We start from the raw sequence: 17,551 nt of genomic DNA, 5'->3' as shown, positions 1-17,551 counted from the left end.
AAAAAATGTGTGGGGGGGGGGGGCAGTAAAACTGAAAGCGGATTTACCTACATCGGTACATACTAGTGGAACCTGGAGAGTTAACCATGCCTGGGAAATGGTTCGGTGTCTCTCATATTGTACCATTTGAACAGTGACGTGACGTAGGTATAATAGAGCTTTGTAAAAACGAAAAGAAAGTTAAGAGGTTTTCTACTTTAATGAGGAACCAGCCAATCTTTAGATTCAGGATGAGGATCTGATTTGATTAGGATCACCATTATCCGACACTTAACGGAGACAGCCAGTCCTACTGTGGTCTGACACATAACGGGAAAAGACATCACAGACAAAACCTGACTTTACTCTCACCTCTGGTAGAGCAAAAATGGTAGACAACATCCAGAGATTAAAGAGTAGTGGCTGCTGCATTCTGGTAAATAGTGTCACCATAGTCAAGACCTGCCAGGAAGAGGTATGATCTTCACGGAGTGGACAAAACATTAAGAACACCTGCTCTTTCCATGACATAGTCTGACCAGGTGAACCCAGGTGAAAACTATGACCCCTTATTAATGTCACTTGTTAAATCCACTTCAATCAGTGTAGAAGAAGGGGAGGAGACGGGTTACAGAAGGATTTTTAAGCCTCGAGAAAATTAAGACATGGATTGTTTAAATGTGCCATTCGGAGGGAGAATGGACAAGACAAAATATTTAAGTTTCTTTGAACGGGGTATTAGGTGCCAGGCGCAATGGTTTGTGTTAAGAACTTTAAAGCTGCTGGGTTTTTCACGCTCAACAGTTTCCCGTGTATATAGAATGGTCGATCACCCAAAGGACATCCAGCCAACTTGACACAGCTGTGGGCATTGGAGTCAACATGGGCCAGCGTCCCTGTGGAGTCAACATGGGCCAGCGTCCCTGTGGAGTCAACATGGGCCAGCGTCCCTGTGGAGTCAACGTGGGCCAGCGTCCCTGTGGAGTCAACATGGGCCAGCGTCCCTGTGGAGTCAACATGGACCAGCGTCCCTGTGGAGTCAACATGGGCCAGCGTCCCTGTGGAGTCAACATGGACCAGCGTCCCTGTGGAGTCAACATGGGCCAGCGTCCCTGTGGAGTCAACATGGGCCAGCGTCCCTGTGGAGTCAACATGGGCCAGCGTCCCTGTGGAGTCAACATGGGCCAGCGTCCCTGTGGAGTCAACATGGGCCAGCGTCCCTGTGGAGTCAACATGGGCCAGCGTCCCTGTGGAACGCTTTAGACACCTTGTAGAGTCCATGACCTGATGAACTGAGGCTGTTCTGAGGGCCAAAGGAGGCTGCAACTGTCACGATCGTCAAAGGGAGAGAGAGAGAGGACCAAGGCGCAGCGTGTTGAAAATACATCTTCTCTTTTATTTTAAGAAGAAAAATGAAACAAAACAACAAACAGACGACCGTTAAGCTATAAATCTAGATAGTGCTGACACAACCACTACACATAGACACAGACAATTACCCACAAAAAGCTAACGCCTATGGTTGCCTTAAATATGGCTCCCAATCAGAGACAACAATAACCAGCTGTCTCTAATTGAGACCCAATTCAGGCAACCATAGACTTTCCTAGACACCTACACTGAACACTAAACCATCTCCTCTACTAAACCCCCTAAAACATACAACACCCTAGACAATACAAAAAACACATACCTTCCCCATGTCACACCCTGACCTAACTAAAATAATAAATGAAAAAAAAGATAACTAAGGCCAGGGAGTGACAGCAACTCAATATTAGGAAGGTGTTCCTAATGTTTTGTCCACTCAGTGTATGGCTATAAAAGAGGCCTACGTTAAATCTCAGCTTCTTCATTCGCTCATCATTATGTGTTTTAAAATTTTAATTATTTTCAATCAAAAAAGCCCAGATATTTATAAGGCGGGAACCTGCTTGATGAAAGGACCATACAATGCATGTGTAAAACATCTGAAATATTTCTACGGTAATTACAAAACAGTTTTTCCTGCATCAAGTACCAATTTTCAATCAACAAGGACTTTCTCCAAGACACCCAAAGTAGATTGCAGATCCAACATAGCCTGTTCAGCCGTAAGGGCAATAGCGTACAAAAGTGTAATCTGCACACAGATGAATCTTAACAGGTTTTTGCAGATAGACCAATATTGTTTATATACTGTAAAGAGGACAGGTCCCAAAATCGACCCCTGCAGAGCTTCCCACGTCTGGAATACACTGCCATCAGACACACATAACTGCACCACATATCACACTTTCACAAAATGCTTGAAGACATGGCTAAAGATCAATCAGATTTGTGAACATAATCCCTAGCTGTGTATTGCCGCTTTCCATGTTGTCTGTTGTCTGTAGCTTGTGAGGTGTGGAAACACTTTGTTGCTTTTATGGATTTTGTATTCCTGGTCGTATTCCTGGTTGTATTCCTGGTTATATTCCTGGTTGTAGTCCTGGTCGTAGTCCTGGTTATATTCCTGGTTGTAGTCCTGGTTGTAGTCCTGGTCGTAGTCCTGGTCGTAGTCCTGGTCGTATTCCTGGTCGTAGTCCTGGTCGTAGTCCTGGTTGTAGTCCTGGTTGTAGTCCTGGTCGTAGTCCTGGTCGTAGTCCTGGTTGTAGTCCTGGTCCTAGTCCTGGTTGTATTCCTGGTTGTATTCCTGGTTGTATTCCTGGTTGTAGTCCTGGTTGTAGTCCTGGTCGTAGTCCTGGTTGTAGTCCTGGTCGTATTCCTGGTTGTAGTCCTGGTCGTAGTCCTGGTCGTAGTCCTGGTCGTAGTCCTGGTTGTAGTCCTGGTTGTAGTCCTGGTCGTAGTCCTGGTCGTAGTCCTGGTCGTAGTCCTGGTCGTAGTCCTGGTCGTAGTCCTGGTCGTAGTCCTGGTCGTAGTCCTGGTTGTAGTCCTGGTCGTAGTCCTGGTCGTAGTCCTGGTCGTAGTCCTGGTCGTAGTCCTGGTCGTAGTCCTGGTCGTATTCCTGGTTGTAGTCCTGGTTGTAGTCCTGGTCGTAGTCCTGGTCGTAGTCCTGGTCGTAGTTCTGGTCGTAGTCCTGGTCGTAGTCCTGGTCGTAGTCCTGGTCGCATTCCTGGTCGTAGTCCTGGTCGTAGTCCTGGTCGTAGTCCTGGTTGCGCTGGTAAGTTGACGTCTCTCTGATATCCAATAGTTATTCCCGGCTGTATGTAATAACATCAAAGGTTTTCTGGGCTAACAATGTAAGAAATAATACGTAATAAAACTAAATACTGCACAGTTTCCTAAGGACTAGAAGCAAAGCTGCCATCTCTACCAGCACCATGTGATGTGTTGGATTTGCCCCAAACATATATATATGTGAAGGGTCTGCAGGTTATATCTGTGTTCATCTCTCCGTGTTATTGTTATTTTATTGTGTTACCATTTCCTTCTTTTATTTGGCAAATCTTTCTTGCTTTTTAACTCTGCATTGTTGGGACACGACTCGTAAAGTAAGCATTTCACGTTAACGTCTACACCCGTTGTATTCGGGCTCATGTGACAAATAAAATGTGATTTGATTTAAGTCTCCGGACTTGAAACCCATTGAAAACCTGTGGTTTGAATTTGAAAAGGTCCATAAGACCAGACAAAGGATATCAATGATCTGGGTCTGTATGGAGGAATGGTCTGAGATCCCTCCCAAGGTGTTCTCCAACTCATAAAACATTTTATAAAAAGGCTCAGTGCTGTTATCCTCGCAAGGTGAGGTATTGAAAACAGGTGTCAATCATTTTGATTACTTGTTATACAAAATGTCTTTATAATGCACTTGCATTAGTATAATATATTATAATTTCCATGTTTTGGAGCAATATAGCTCAGTATTTGAATTATGGACCCCACTGTATACATTAAACATCTCTCTCTCTGTGTGTCTCTCTCTCTCTCTCTCTCTCTCTTTCTCTCTCTCTCTTTCTCTCTCTCTCTCTCTCTCTCTCTCTCTCTCTCTGTGTCTCTCTCTGTCTCTCTCTCTTTCTCTCTCTCTCTCTCTCTCTCTCTCTCTCTCTCTCCCTCTCTCTCTCTGTCTCTTTCTCTCTCTCTGTGTCTCTCTCTCTCTGTGTGTCAGGCCTGAACCAGGTTGTCAGTGAACAGGCTGTTGAAGGAGCCTCTCCTCTAGACAACATGATTCACAGACTTCAGCAGGAGCAGGACCAGAGACTGTCTACCGACACACACAACAGAGGTAAACACACGCAGACGCACAAACACACCAGGGCTCGCCGAGACAGTTCATTATTTGAGCCTTTACACCCAGTTGGTTCTACACAGGACTAAAATGGGATACCTTTGGTGTTAACCGTATCCCCCCCCCCCCCCCCAGAGGTTCACTCCCCCCCCAACGTGGGTCTGCGTCGCAGCGGTCAGATCGAGGGGGTGAGACAGATGCACAGCAACGCCCCCCGGAGCCAGATGGCCACAGAGACAGACCTGGTGGCATGGAGCAGGAGGGTACTGGTCCCTGAGCTGGGGGACGCTGAGCTCAGGTAACAAACACAATACAGACCTGGTAGCATGGAGAGGAGGGTACTGGTCCCTGAGCTCAGGTAACAAACACAATACAGACCTGGTAGCATGGAGAGGAGGGTACTGGTCCCTGAGCTCAGGTAACAAACACAATACAGACCTGGTAGCATGGAGAGGAGGGTACTGGTCCCTGAGCTCAGGTAAAGCACCTAAACACGGTCTCCCGAGTGGCGCAGTGGTCTAAGGCACTCCATCGCAGTGCCACTAGAGATTCTGGGTTCAAGTCCAGGCTCTTTCGCAGCCGGCCGCGAACGGGAGACCCACGGGGCCACGCAGCGTCGTCCGGGTTAGGGGAGGGTTTGGCCGGCAGCGATGTTCTTGTCCCATCGCGCGCTAGCGATGGCCGGGCGCAGTGCACGCTGACACGGTCGCCAGGTGCACGGTGTTTCCTCTGACACATTGGTGCGGCTGGCTTCCCGGGTTAAGTGGGCATGTTTCGGAGGACGCATGGCTCTTGACCTTCGCCTCTCCCGAAGCCGTACGGGAGTTGCAGCGATGCGACAAGACTGTAACTACCAATTGGATTGGGGAGAAAAAGGGGTATATAATAATAATCAAATCAAACCAAAAACACACCTAAACACACACAGAGACCTGGTCCTCAAAAGTGTGTGTGTGTGTGTGTGTGTGTGTGTGTGTGTGTGTGTGTGTGTGTGGTGTGTGTGTGTGTGTGTGGTGTGTGTGTGTGTGTGTGTGTGTGTGTGTGTGTGTGGTGTGTGTGTGTGTGTGTGTGTGTGTGTGTGTGTGTGTGTGTGTGTGTGTGTGTAGGAGACAGCTGGACTGGAGAGAGGCTAAAGGAGAGGAGGAGATCAGTGTCTACAGATCAGAGAAGAGGAGACACACTGTCCACCTTCACAGAGAGAGCAAGGTATCACACACTGTCCACCTTCACAGAGAGAGCAAGGTATCACACACTGTCCACCTTCACAGAGAGAGCAAGGTATCACACACTGTCCACCTTCACAGAGAGAGCAAGGTATCACACTGTCCACCTACACAGGGAGAGCAAGGTATCACACTGTCCACCTTTACAGGGAGAGCAAGGTATCACACACTGTCCACCTACACAGGGAGAGCAAGGTATCACACTGTCCACCTTTACAGGGAGAGCAAGGTATCACACTGTCCACCTTCACAGGGAGAGCAAGGTATCACACTGTCCACCTACACAGAGAGAGCAAGGTATCACACTGTCCACCTACACAGAGAGAGAGGAAGGTATCACACACTGTCTACCTACACAGAGAGAGCAAGGTATCACACACTGTCTACCTACACAGAGAGAGAGCAAGGTATCACACACTGTCTACCTACACAGAGAGAGAGCAAGGTATCACACAGTGTCCACCTACACAGAGAGAGAGGAAGGTATCACACAGTGTCCACCTTCACAGAGAGAGAGGAAGGTATCACACACTGTCTACCTTCACAGAGAGAGAGGAAGGTATCACACAGTGTCCACCTACACAGAGAGAGAGGAAGGTATCACACACTGGCACCTTCACAGAGAGAGAGGAAGGTATCACACACTGCCACCTTCACAGAGAGAGAGGAAGGTATCACACACTGCCACCTTCACAGAGAGAGAGGAAGGTATCACACACTGTCCACCTTCACAGAGAGAGAGGAAGGTATCACACACTGCCACCTTCACAGAGAGAGAGGAAGGTATCACACACTGTCCACCTTCACAGAGAGAGAGGAAGGTACCACACACTGTCCACCTTCACAGAGAGAGAGGAAGGTATCACACACTGTCCACCTTCACAGAGAGAGAGGAATGTATCACACACTGTCCACCTTCACAGAGAGAGAGGAAGGTACCACACACTGTCCACCTTCACAGAGAGAGAGGAAGGTATCACACACTGTCCACCTTCACAGAGAGAGAGGAAGGTACCACACACTGTCCACCTTCACAGAGAGAGAGGAAGGTATCACACACTGTCCACCTTCACAGAGAGAGAGGAAGGTATCACACACTGTCCACCTTCACAGAGAGAGAGGAAGGTACCACACACTGTCCACCTTCACAGAGAGAGAGGAAGGTATCACACACTGTCCACCTTCACAGAGAGAGAGGAAGGTATCACACACTGTCCACCTACACAGAGAGAGAGGAAGGTACCACACACTGTCCACCTTCACAGAGAGAGAGGAAGGTATCACACACTGTCCACCTTCACAGAGAGAGAGGAAGGTACCACACACTGTCCACCTTCACAGAGAGAGAGGAAGGTATCACACACTGCCACCTTCACAGAGAGAGAGGAAGGTATCACACCTCTCAAGCAAGATTCCTAAAGTTCCTGTTTTCTCTTTGTCTTTTGTCAGGTCTCCTCTCCAGACTGTGTAGGGGCGGAGGAGGGGAGGAGGAGTCATGGTAACCATGGCTACCAGACGCGTGCGGCTGTGGAGGAGACGAGTCGTCACAGCGCTGAGATTGCTGATGATGACGACAACAACAGCATCTCAGAGGTACGGTCTGTTGTTGTTGTTGTGAACCCAGAGGTCTGTTGTTGTTGTTGTGAACCCAGAGGTCTGTTGTTGTGAACCCAGAGGTCTGTTGTTGTTGTTGTGAACCCAGAGGTCTGTTGTTGTGAACCCAGAGGTCTGTTGTTGTGAACCCAGAGGTCTGTTGTTGTTGTTGTGAACCCAGAGGTCTGTTGTTGTTGTTGTGAACCTAGAGGTCTGTTGTTGTGAACCCAGAGGTCTGTTGTTGTGAACCCAGAGGTCTGTTGTTGTGAACCCAGAGGTCTGTTGTTGTGAACCCAGAGGTCTGTTGTTGTGAACCCAGAGGTCTGTTGTTGTGAACCCAGAGGTCTGTTGTTGTGAACCCAGAGGTCTGTTGTTGTGAAACCAGAGGTCTGTTGTTGTGAACCCAGAGGTCTGTTGTTGTGAAACCAGAGGTCTGTTGTTGTGAACCTAGAGGTCTGTTGTTGTGAACCTAGAGGTCTGTTGTTGTGAACCCAAAGGTCTGTTGTTGTGAACCCAGAGGTCTGTTGTTGTTGTTGTGAACCCAGAGGTCTGTTGTTGTTGTTGTGAACCTAGAGGTCTGTTGTTGTTGTTGTGAACCCAGAGGTCTGTTGTTGTTGTTGTGAACCTAGAGGTCTGTTGTTGTTGTTGTGAACCTAGAGGTCTGTTGTTGTTGTTGTGAACCTAGAGGTCTGTTGTTGTTGTTGTGAACCTAGAGGTCTGTTGTTGTGAACCCAGAGGTCTGTTGTTGTGAACCCAGAGGTCTGTTGTTGTGAACCCAGAGGTCTGTTGTTGTGAACCTAGAGGTCTGTTGTTGTGAACCTAGAGGTCTGTTGTTGTGAACCTAGAGGTCTGTTGTTGTGAACCTAGAGGTCTGTTGTTGTGAACCTAGAGGTCTGTTGTTGTGAACCTAGAGGTCTGTTGTTGTGAACCTAGAGGTCTGTTGTTGTGAACCTAGAGGTCTGTTGTTGTGAACCTAGAGGTCTGTTGTTGTGAACCCAGAGGTCTGTTGTTGTGAACCCAGAGGTCTGTTGTTGTGAACCCAGAGGTCTGTTGTTGTTGTTGTTGTTGTGAACCTAGAGGTCTGTTGTTGTGAACCCAGAGGTCTGTTGTTGTTGTTGTGAACCCAGAGGTCTGTTGTTGTTGTTGTGAACCCAGAGGTCTGTTGTTGTTGTTGTGAACCTAGAGGTCTGTTGTTGTTGTTGTGAACCTAGAGGTCTGTTGTTGTGAACCTAGAGGTCTGTTGTTGTTGTTGTGAACCTAGAGGTCTGTTGTTGTTGTTGTGAACCTAGAGGTCTGTTGTTGTGAACCTAGAGGTCTGTTGTTGTTGTTGTGAACCTAGAGGTCTGTTGTTGTGAACCTAGAGGTCTGTTGTTGTTGTTGTGAACCTAGAGGTCTGTTGTTGTGAACCTAGAGGTCTGTTGTTGTGAACCTAGAGGTCTGTTGTTGTGAACCCAGAGGTCTGTTGTTGTTGTTGTGAACCTAGAGGTCTGTTGTTGTTGTTGTGAACCTAGAGGTCTGTTGTTGTGAACCCAGAGGTCTGTTGTTGTGAACCCAGAGGTCTGTTGTTGTGAACCCAGAGGTCTGTTGTTGTGAACCCAGAGGTCTGTTGTTGTGAACCCAGAGGTCTGTTGTTGTGAACCCAGAGGTCTGTTGTTGTGAACCCAGAGGTCTGTTGTTGTGAACCTAGAGGTCTGTTGTTGTGAACCCAGAGGTCTGTTGTTGTGAACCCAGAGGTCTGTTGTTGTGAACCTAGAGGTCTGTTGTTGTGAACCCAGAGGTCTGTTGTTGTGAACCCAGAGGTCTGTTGTTGTGAACCCAGAGGTCTGTTGTTGTGAACCTAGAGGTCTGTTGTTGTGAACCTAGAGGTCTGTTGTTGTGAACCTAGAGGTCTGTTGTTGTGAACCCAGAGGTCTGTTGTTGTGAAACCAGAGGTCTGTTGTTGTGAACCCAGAGGTCTGTTGTTGTTGTTGTGAACCTAGAGGTCTGTTGTTGTTGTTGTGAACCTAGAGGTCTGTTGTTGTGAACCCAGAGGTCTGTTGTTGTTGTTGTTAACCCAGAGGTCTGTTGTTGTGAACCCAGAGGTCTGTTGTTGTTGTTGTGAACCTAGAGGTCTGTTGTTGTTGTTGTGAACCTAGAGGTCTGTTGTTGTGAACCCAGAGGTCTGTTGTTGTTGTTGTGAACCTAGAGGTCTGTTGTTGTTGTTGTGAACCTAGAGGTCTGTTGTTGTGAAACCAGAGGTCTGTTGTTGTGAACCCAGAGGTCTGTTGTTGTTGTTGTTGTGAACCTAGAGGTCTGTTGTTGTTGTTGTGAACCTAGAGGTCTGTTGTTGTTGTTGTGAACCCAGAGGTCTGTTGTTGTGAACCCAGAGGTCTGTTGTTGTGAACCCAGAGGTCTGTTGTTGTGAACCCAGAGGTCTGTTGTTGTGAACCCAGAGGTCTGTTGTTGTGAACCCAGAGGTCTGTTGTTGTTGTTGTTGTGAACCTAGAGGTCTGTTGTTGTGAACCCAGAGGTCTGTTGTTGTGAACCCAGAGGTCTGTTGTTGTTGTTGTTGTTGTGAACCTAGAGGTCTGTTGTTGTGAACCTAGAGGTCTGTTGTTGTGAACCCAGAGGTCTGTTGTTGTGAACCCAGAGGTCTGTTGTTGTTGTTGTGAACCTAGAGGTCTGTTGTTGTGAAACCAGAGGTCTGTTGTTGTGAACCCAGAGGTCTGTTGTTGTGAACCCAGAGGTCTGTTGTTGTGAACCTAGAGGTCTGTTGTTGTTGTTGTGAACCCAGAGGTCTGTTGTTGTTGTTGTGAACCCAGAGGTCTGTTGTTGTGAACCTAGAGGTCTGTTGTTGTTGTTGTGAACCCAGAGGTTTGTTGTTGTGAACCTAGAGGTCTGTTGTTGTTGTTGTGAACCCAGAGGTCTGTTGTTGTGAACCTAGAGGTCTGTTGTTGTGAACCTAGAGGTCTGTTGTTGTGAACCTAGAGGTCTGTTGTTGTGAACCTAGAGGTCTGTTGTTGTGAACCTAGAGGTCTGTTGTTGTGAACCTAGAGGTCTGTTGTTGTTGTTGTGAACCTAGAGGTCTGTTGTTGTGAACCTAGAGGTCTGTCCTTTTCAATCTGTCTCGTCCTTTTCAATCTGTTCTAAAGTGTTTCTTTATGTTGGGGGCTTTCATCAAGGTGTTTCTGTAGGTCGGGGGCTTTCATCAAGGTGTTTCTGTAGGTTGGGGGCTTTCATCAAGGTGTTTCTGTAGGTTGGGGGCTTTCATCAAGGTGTTTCTGTAGGTTGGGGGGCTTTCATCAAGGTTAGTGTTTCTGTAGGTTGGGGGCTTTCATCAAGGTTAGTGTTTCTGTAGGTTGGGAGATTAGGTGTAATGTGACTAGCATGACTTTAGAGGGTATGCCATCATTCACCCTTTATAAAGCTCATGTTTATTTAGTATTCAACGTAGTGAGTAATGTCACACGGTTATGCCACATTTATCAACCCTTTATAAAGCATGGCATACTGTTATACATGCTTTATGAAACATTTACTGTGTATGTCATGCTTATGAAGGTGAAATTTCTCTTTCTCTCTCTCTCTTCATCTATGTCTCCCTCCTCTCCTCCCCCCTCCCTCTCCTCCCCCCTCCTCTCCTCCCTCCCTCTCCTCTCCTCCCTCTCCTCCCCCCTCCTCTCCTCCCTCTCCTCCCCCCTCCTCTCCTCCCTCCCTCTCCTCTCCTCCCCCCTCCTCTCCTCCCTCTCCTCCCCTCTCCTCCCCTCTCCTCTCCTCCCTCTCCTCCCCCCTCCTCTTCTCCTCCCACCTCCTCTCCTCCCACCTCCTCTCCTCCCACCTCCTCCCCCCTCCTCTCCTCCCTCCCTCTCCTCTCCTCCCCCCTCCTCTCCCCCCTCCCCTCTCCTCTCCTCCCCCCTCCTCTCCTCTCCTCCCTCTCCTCCCCCCTCCTCTTCTCCTCCCCCCTCCTCTCCTCCCTCTCCTCCCCCCTCCTCTCCTCCCCTCTCCTCTCCTCCCCCCTCCTCTCCTCCCTCTCCTCTCCCTCCTCCCCTCCCCCCTCCTCTCCTCCCTCTCATCCCTCTCCCTCCTATTCTCCTCCGTCTCCTCCCCCCTCCTCTCCTCCCTCTCATCCCTCTCCCTCCTATTCTCCTCCGTCTCTCTCTCCAGGGAGAGGTCGATGTGCATCCTAACCCTGTGAATGGGAACTCTTCAGAGGAGGAGAAGGAGGAAGAGGAGAAGGAGCCCTGGCCTGAAGACCACAGCAGCTCCAGGTAGGAACCAACACACACAGACCACAGCAGCTCCAGGTAGGAACCAACACACAGACCACAGCAGCTCCAGGTAGGAACCAACACACAGACCACAGCAGCTCCAGGTAGGAACCAACACACAGACCACAGCAGCTCCAGGTAGGAACCAACACACACAGACCACAGCAGCTCCATGTAGGAACCAACACACAGACCACAGCAGCTCCACGTAGGAACCAACACACAGACCACAGCAGCTCCATGTAGGAACCAACACACAGACCACAGCAGCTCCAGGTAGGAACCAACACACAGACCACAGCAGCTCCAGGTAGGAACCAACACACAGACCACAGCAGCTCCAGGTAGGAACCAACACACAGACCACAGCAGCTCCATGTAGGAACCAACACACAGACCACAGCAGCTCCATGTAGGAACCAACACAGACCACAGCAGCTCCAGGTAGGAACCAACACACAGACCACAGCAGCTCCAGGTAGGAACCAACACACAGACCACAGCAGCTCCAGGTAGGAACCAACACACAGACCACAGCAGCTCCAGGTAGGAACCAACACACAGACCACAGCAGCTCCAGGTAGGAACCAACACACAGACCACAGCAGCTCCAGGTAGGAACCAACACACAGACCACAGCAGCTCCACGTAGGAACCAACACACAGACCACAGCAGCTCCAGGTAGGAACCAACACACACACCACAGCAGCTCCATGTAGGAACCAACACACAGACCACAGCAGCTCCATGTAGGAACCAACACACAGACCACAGCAGCTCCACGTAGGAACCAACACACAGACCACAGCAGCTCCAGGTAGGAACCAACACACAGACCACAGCAGCTCCAGGTAGGAACCAACACACAGACCACAGCAGCTCCAGGTAGGAACCAACACACAGACCACAGCAGCTCCAGGTAGGAACCAACACACACAGACTGCTATATAGTCACTCTGATTAATTTGTTGCTATAGTGACTACTTTGACTCACTCTAATTACTATGATATTTACATAGTGTCTGATATTCAAATAGTGACTGCTATTCAAATAGTGACTGATATTCAAATAGTGACTGATATTCATATATTCATATAGTGACTATGATATTTATATTGTGACTGATATTCATATATTCATATAGTGACTGATATTCATATAGTGACTGATATTCATATAGTGACTGATATTCATATAGTGGCTATGATATTCATATAGTGACTGATATTCATGTAGTGACTATGATATTTATATAGTGACTATGATTTTCATATAGTGACTGATATTCATATAGTGACTGATATTCACATAGTGACTGATATTCATATAGTGACTGATATTCATATAGTGACTGATATTTATATAGTGACTATGATTTTCATATAGTGACTGATATTCATGTAGTGACTGATATTCATATAGTGACTGATATTCATATAGTGACTGATATTCATATAGTGACTGATATTCATATGGTTTCATATAGTGACTGATATTCATATAGTTTCATATAGTGACTGATATTCACATAGTGACTGATATTCACATAGTGACTGATATTCACATAGTGACTGATATTCATATAGTGACTGATATTCATATAGTGACTATGATATTTATATAGTTACTGATATTCATATAGTGACTATTATATTTATATAGTTACTGATATTAGCATAGTGACTGATATTCATATAGTGACTGATATTCACATAGTGACTGATATTCATATAGTGACTGATTTTCATATAGTGACTGATATTCATATAGTGACTGATATTCATATAGTTACTGATATTAGCATAGTGACTGATATTCATATAGTGACTGATATTCACATAGTGACTGATATTCATATAGTGACTGATTTTCATATAGTGACTGATATTCATATAGTGACTGATATTCATATAGTGACTGATAGTAATATAGTGACTGATATTCATATAGTGACTATGATATTCATATAGTGACTGATATTCATATAGTGACTATGATATTCATATAGTGACTGATATTTATATAGTGACTGATATTCCTATAGTGACTGATAGTAATATAGTGACTGATATTCATATAGTGACTATGATATTCATATAGTGACTATGATATTCATATAGTGACTGATATTCATATAGTGACTGATATTCATATAGTGACTGATATTCTCATAGTGACTATGATTTTCATATAGTGACTGATATTCATAAAGTGACTGATATTCATATAGTGACTGATATTCATATAGTGACTGATATTCATATAGTGACTGATATTCATATAGTGACTGATATTCATATAGTGACTGATATTCATATAGTGACTGATATTCATATAGTGACTGATATTCATATAGTGACTATGATATTTATATAGTGACTACTCCATCAACTATTATTTTGGTTCAGTGACCACTCTAACTATTCTGTAGAGATAGTGACTACTCAGACTACCCGTGTTGCTATAGTAACTACTCTGATTACTTTGTTACTATAGTGACTACTCTGACTTCCCTGTTGTCATGGTGACTTCTCAGATTACTTTGTTGTAGTGAGTACCCTGATGCTATATTTGTTATATACTTTTTAAAGTCTTTATTTAACAACATTTATTTATCCTTTATTTAACTAGGCAAGTCAGTTAAGAACAAATTCTTATTTTCAATGACGGCCTAGGAACAGAGGGTTAACTGCCTTGTTCAGGGATAGAACGCCAGATTTTTACCTTGTCAGCTCAGGGATTCGATCTATAAACCTTTCAGTTACTTGTCCAACGCTCTAACCACTAGGCTACCCTGCCTCCCCCTCTAACCACTAGGCGACCTGCCTCCCCCCTCTAACCACTAGGCTACCTGCCTCCCCCTCTAACCACTAGGCTACCTGCCTCCCCCCTCTAACCACTAGGCTACCTGCCTCCCCCCTCTAACCACTAGGCTACCTGCCTCCCCCTCTAACCACTAGGCTACCTGCCTCCCCCTCTAACCACTAGGCTACCTGCCTCCCCCCTCTAACCACTAGGCTACCTGCCGCCCCTACACTCTAACCACTAGGCTACCTGCCTCCCCCTCTAACCACTAGGCTACCTGCCTCCCCCTCTAACCACTAGGCTACCTGCCACCCCCCTCTAACCACTAGGCTACCTGCCTCCCCCTCTAACCACTAGGCTACCTGCCTCCCCCCTCTAACCACTAGGCTACCTGCCTCCCCCCTCTAACCACTAGGCTACCTGCCGCCCCTACACTCTAACCACTAGGCTACCTGCCACCCCCCTCTAACCACTAGGCTACCTGCCTCCCCCTCTAACCACTAGGCTACCTGCCTCCCCCTCTAACCACTAGGCTACCTGCCGCCCCTACACTCTAACCACTAGGCTACCTGCCTCCCCCTCTAACCACTAGGCTACCTGCATCCCCCTCTAACCACTAGGCTACCTGCCTCCCCCTCTAACCACTAGGCTACCTGCCTCCCCCCTCTAACCACTAGGCTACCTGCCTCCCCCTCTAACCACTAGGCTACCTGCCTCCCCCCTCTAACCACTAGGCTACCTGCCTCCCCCTCTAACCACTAGGCGACCTGCCTCCCCCTCTAACCACTAGGCTACCTGCCTCCCCCCTCTAACCACTAGGCTACCTGCCTCCCCCCTCTAACCACTAGGCTACCTGCCTCCCCCTCTAACCACTAGGCTACCTGCCTCCCCCCTCTAACCACTAGGCTACCTGCCTCCCCCTCTAACCACTAGGCTACCTGCCTCCCCCCTCTAACCACTAGGCTACCTGCCTCCCCCTCTAACCACTAGGCTACCTGCCTCCCCCCTCTAACCACTAGGCTACCTGCCTCCCCCCTCTAACCACTAGGCTACCTGCCTCCCCCTCTAACCACTAGGCTACCTGCCTCCCCCCTCTAACCACTAGGCTACCTGCCTCCCCCTCTAACCACTAGGCTACCTGCCTCCCCCCTCTAACCACTAGGCTACCTGCCTCCCCCCTCTAACCACTAGGCTACCTGCCTCCCCCTCTAACCACTAGGCGACCTGCCTCCCCCTCTCTAACCACTAGGCTACCTGCCTCCCCCTCTAACCACTAGGCTACCTGCCTCCCCCCTCTAACCACTAGGCTACCTGCCTCCCCCCTCTAACCACTAGGCTACCTGCCTCCCCTCCACTCTAACCACTAGGCTACCTGCCTCCCCTCTAACCACTAGGCTACCTGCCTCCCCCTCTAACCACTAGGCTACCTGCCTCCCCCTCTAACCACTAGGCTACCTGCCTCCCCCTCTAACCACTAGGCTACCTGCCTCCCCCCTCTAACCACTAGGCTACCTGCCTCCCCCCTCTAACCACTAGGCTACCTGCCTCCCCTCCACTCTAACCACTAGGCTACCTGCCTCCCCTACACTCTAACCACTAGGCTACCTGCCTCCCCCTCTAACCACTAGGCTACCTGCCTCCCCCCTCTAACCACTAGGCTACCTGCCTCCCCCCTCTAACCACTAGGCTACCTGCCTCCCCTCCACTCTAACCACGAGGCTACCTGCCTCCCCTCTAACCACTAGGCTACCTGCCTCCCCTCTAACCACTAGGCTACCTGCCTCCCCCCTCTAACCACTAGGCTACCTGCCTCCCCCCTCTAACCACTAGGCTACCTGCCTCCCCCCTCTAACCACTAGGCTACCTGCCTCCCCCTCTAACCACTAGGCTACCTGCCTCCCCTCTAACCACTAGGCTACCTGCCTCCCCCCTCTAACCACTAGGCTACCTGCCTCCCCCCTCTAACCACTAGACTACCTGCCTCCCCCTCTAACCACTAGGCTACCTGCCCCCCCCCCCCCCCTCTAACCACTAGGCTACCTGCCTCCCCCTCTAACCACTAGGCTACCTGCCTCCCCCTCTAACCACTAGTCTACCTGCCTCCCCCTCTAACCACTAGGCGACCTGCCGTCCCTACACTCTAACCACTAGGCTACCTGCCGCCCCTACACTCTAACCACTAGGCTACCTGCCGCCCCTACACTCTAACCACTAGGCTACCTGCCGCCCCTACACTCTAACTACTAGGCTACCTGCCGCCCCTACACTCTAACCACTAGACCACCTGCCACCTCTACACTCTAACCACTAGGCTACCTGCCGCCCCTACGCTCTAACCACTAGGCTACCTGCCGCCCCTACGCTCTAACCACTAGGCTACCTGCCGCCCCTACACTCTAACCACTAGGCTACCTGCCACCCCTACGCTCTAACCACTAGGCTACCTGCCGCCCCTACACTCTAACCACTAGGCTACCTGCCGCCCCTACACTCTAACCACTAGGCTACCTGCCGCCCCTACACTCTAACCACTAGGCTACCTGCCTCCCCCCTCTAACCACTAGGCGACCTGCCGTCCCTACACTCTAACCACTAGGCTACCTGTCTCCCCTACACTCTAACCACTAGGCTACCTGCCGCCCCTACACTCTAACCACTAGGCTACCTGCCGCCCCTACGCTCTAACCACTAGGCGACCTGCCACCCCTACACTCTAACCACTAGGCTACCTGCCGCCCCTACACTCTAACCACTAGACTACCTGCCGTCCCTACACTCTAACCACTAGGCTACCTGCCGCCCCTACGCTCTAACCACTAGGCGACCTGCCGCCCCTACACTCTAACCACTAGGCTACCTGCCGCCCCTACACTCTAACCACTAGGCGACCTGCCACCCCTACACTCTAACCACTAGGCTACCCTGCCGCGTGTACTGACTACTCTGCTTACTCTGTTGCTATAGTGACTACTCCAGTGACTACTCTGCTTACTCTGTTGCTATAGTGACTACTCTGCTTACTCTGTTGCTATAGTGACTACTCTGCTTACTCTGTTGCTATAGTGACTACTCTGCTTACTCTGTTGCTATAGTGACTACTCTGCTTACTCTGTTGCTATAGTGACTACTCTGCTTACTCTGTTGCTATAGTGACTACTCTGCTTACTCTGTTGCTATAGTGACTACTCCAGTGACTACTCTGACTCTGTTGCTATAGTGACTACTCCAGTGACTACTCTGACTGGACAGCAGATGCAGGGATCAACCTGGAACCACCGAAGAAGAGCGTGAAGGTGAAAAAGAAGAGCAGCAGCTCTGAGGAGGATGGAGAGAAGAAGAGAGAGGGAAAAAGAGACAGGAAGAAAGACAAAGCAGACAAAGATGGAGTGCTACCAAAGAAAAAGAAGCCAAAGGAGAGGAGGAAGGTGTGTTGTCTTCATGTGTGTCTCAGAATGACTGTCTCCGATTACAGTATGTTCTTTTCAAGTTACA

The 17,551-nt window shown here is 48.7% G+C and overlaps 1 protein-coding gene across 2 annotated transcripts in view; it reads left to right on the top strand.

Annotated features, from left to right (window-relative positions):
• Nucleotides 1-17,551, top strand: part of phip (pleckstrin homology domain interacting protein) — a 116,918-nt gene that overhangs the window by 49,626 nt on the left and 49,741 nt on the right. For both annotated transcript variants that reach the window (XM_055873401.1, XM_055873402.1), the window contains 6 exons: nt 4,070-4,186; nt 4,325-4,487; nt 5,296-5,395; nt 6,862-7,005; nt 11,149-11,252; nt 17,277-17,484. In XM_055873401.1, the coding sequence (XP_055729376.1) occupies nt 4,070-4,186; nt 4,325-4,487; nt 5,296-5,395; nt 6,862-7,005; nt 11,149-11,252; nt 17,277-17,484 (836 nt within the window). The remainder of the gene's footprint in view (nt 1-4,069; nt 4,187-4,324; nt 4,488-5,295; nt 5,396-6,861; nt 7,006-11,148; nt 11,253-17,276; nt 17,485-17,551) is intronic.

This window comes from Salvelinus fontinalis, chromosome 20 (genome assembly GCF_029448725.1).
Source record: "Salvelinus fontinalis isolate EN_2023a chromosome 20, ASM2944872v1, whole genome shotgun sequence".
NCBI lineage: Eukaryota > Metazoa > Chordata > Actinopteri > Salmoniformes > Salmonidae > Salvelinus > Salvelinus fontinalis.
The sequence above is the reverse complement of the archived record's forward strand: the minus strand, read 5'-3'. Positions and strand labels throughout refer to the sequence as shown.